At 39.7% G+C, this 2,502-nt stretch overlaps 1 protein-coding gene across 1 annotated transcript; it reads left to right on the top strand.

Moving 5' to 3' along the window:
* The first annotated feature begins 1,605 nt into the window (after positions 1-1,605).
* Positions 1,606-2,244, top strand: LOC109207800. The gene is made up of 2 exons (XM_019370790.1): positions 1,606-1,918; positions 1,997-2,244. Exons 1-2 carry the CDS (start codon positions 1,606-1,608, stop codon positions 2,242-2,244), a joined length of 561 nt encoding a protein of 186 aa, XP_019226335.1.
* Positions 2,245-2,502: the final 258 nt, after the last annotated feature.

Below are 2,502 nucleotides of genomic sequence, written 5' to 3'. Positions count from 1 at the left end.
ACCCAAAGACAAACAGCATAGGGTAAAGATTAGTGAAACATGAACGCAAATGCAAGCACACAGGAAAAAAGAGCAGCTTTCAAGGTTCTAAGTCTAAAAATTAGGGTTTCACACAGATACTAGTACGAATCAATAGAGTAGACATGATACATGCAAAGGAGACGAAGAGCCATAAACCCTAATGGGAAAGCAGAGTAGAATCACTAGAATTTCAAGCCATCCATGATAATCAAACACATATACTGACCCAATAACATGGAAAAGACTTCAACAATGGTAAATATGAAGGAAAATCATGAGCTAGTGTTAAAAATCGATAAAGAAAACCATTTTGAGAAAGGGTTTCGGAACCCTAGTTAAAAGTGAAGGTCCGTTCAGAAAAATAGAAAGTTTTTTAAAGGAAACATCGTAATAACTCGTAATATGCGTAGATCTACTGTAAATCTAAAAGAATCGGAGGTTCCAAACATTAGGGTTTCAAAGAAAACCTCAGAGAAGATAAGAAGAACCTCAAACATTACTGGTTCGAGCCTCCAAGGTCACAGGCCTCACTCGAAATCAAACTTCGGAGGCCTGAAGCAAACAGGAACACCATGGGTGTGAGTAGACGGGTCCTCTCCCTTTGAGGGCCTTAGGGATGACATTTACCGGCATGAGAGAACCATACAGAGGCAGAGGGTGAGGAATCCATGGTCTCCGGTGGAGAAGGTCGCCGGAGAAGATGAAGGGATTCGTCGAAGAAGGGGAAGAGACAGAAGTCTCTAGAAGAGACTAGAGATAGAGAGAGAGAGTAGAGAGATGAGACACTGTGAAGAATGAGGGGTCAGTGGGGGTAGTTAGAACTTTAATTAAGGAAAGGTAATCTGGGCCGTTGATCTTATTTGATCCACGGATCAGATTAAATCGGGGTTGGGCCGGGTTATATTAGGGATTGGGCTGGGGTGAGTTTAATTGGGTATTGGGTCAATTAAATCTGATGGGGGGTGTGGTTAAATTGGTCAGCATTTAAATAATAAAGGGTTGTTTGTTAAATAGCCAATTTTTCCTCTTTTATTTTTTATAAGATAGTTAAAATAGATTTTAAAACAAATTAAAGGTACTGGACTAATTAATAAAGTATAAATATTAATCTAGAAATACTGTAAATGATTTTACAATTGTAAAATGATGCTAATCGTAAAAATAGGCTATAATTGCAACTATATGCAACTTAGCTTTAAAAATACCAAACAAATGCGTAAAAAATATGCAAAAATTATCTTAATTATATCTTGGTGTAAATATAAGAATAAAAATCGGTTAATCACAAAAAGGATAATTTTTTGGGACAATTATTGGTTTTGTACTGCTAAAATGGACAATAAATTGCTTTTAAAAACTTTAAAAATAAGGGAAAATACCAAAATTCTTGGGCATGCTTATATATGCATGTACATGATATTTTGAGACTATTTTGAGTATATAAAAATACATGGGGAAAATTGGGTATCAACACCACTACTGACATGGGACGAGTTCACTAAGTTGTTCAAGAATCATTTTCTTCCAGACAGTCTGATGCAACAATATGCTAGAGACTTTAAGAGTTTGGTTCAGACTCCAGATATGGATGTGTCACCATATAACACTGAGTTCTGTAAGCTGGCTATATATGCTCCTCACTTAGTGTCTTCCGAAGAAGCTCGAGTTCAGAGGTTTGTTGATGGATTGGTTGGTCGTCTATACGCTGCAGTAGCCCCACAGATGAAGACTTTATCCTACTCTGATGTAGTAGACCTTGCTAGAAAGATTGAAAACAAGGGACATGAGGAGCGTGCAGCTAGTGAATTACGTAAGAAGGCCAAGACAAGAGGGGCTTTCAGTGGCGGTTTTAGTGAAAATAGAAGAGCAGGAAATCAGGGACAACAACACAAACAGGGTTCTCAGACAGGGACACACATGTCTTCATAGTCCACATACAGATCATATTATAGATAGGGTACTACTGGATCGTCAGCATCTGAACATCGTAATTCTGGGCAGATATATGCCACTACTCCAGTCTGCCAGACCTGTGGTAGATCACATTTGGGCCAATGTCGTGTTCTAACGGGAGAGTGCTTTCGGTGTGGCCAGTTGGGACATCACTTGAGGGATTGCCATCAGCCTTCGAGAAATTTCAACCAGGCTTCTATTCAGTTAGCTGCACCGACTCAGACTACTCGTAATACTTCAGGTGCTACAGGTACAGGAAATAGAGGTTGAGGTGCTGGAGACCGTGCTACTGTGAATCAAGGACAAGAGAATGTTGGTAGAGGTCAGGCGAGAGTTTTTGCATCTACTAGACAGGATGCTCAGGCCTCGAATGCAGTGGTTACAGGTATTCTTTCTGTCTGTTCATTTGATGCACTTGCGTTGATTGATCCGGGATCTACTCACTCTTATGTGTCCTCGTACTTTGCTTTGAGGTTTAGTAGACACCCTGAGCTATTGAATGATCCGTTTCTAGTTGCTACTCCCGTT

The sequence above is a fragment of the Nicotiana attenuata genome, unplaced genomic scaffold, assembly GCF_001879085.1.
Source record: "Nicotiana attenuata strain UT unplaced genomic scaffold, NIATTr2, whole genome shotgun sequence".
Classification (NCBI taxonomy): Eukaryota; Viridiplantae; Streptophyta; class Magnoliopsida; order Solanales; family Solanaceae; genus Nicotiana; species Nicotiana attenuata.
The sequence above is the reverse complement of the archived record's forward strand: the minus strand, read 5'-3'. Positions and strand labels throughout refer to the sequence as shown.

Excerpts from the sequence above, each read along its gene's own strand:
- LOC109207800 (XM_019370790.1), top strand. The coding sequence starts at position 1,606 with ATGGATGTGTCACCATATAACACTGAGTTCTGTAAGCTGGCTATATAT. Across the intron at positions 1,919-1,996 it reads GGGACAACAACACAAACAGG|CATCTGAACATCGTAATTCT; the intron begins GTTCTCAGACAG and ends CTGGATCGTCAG.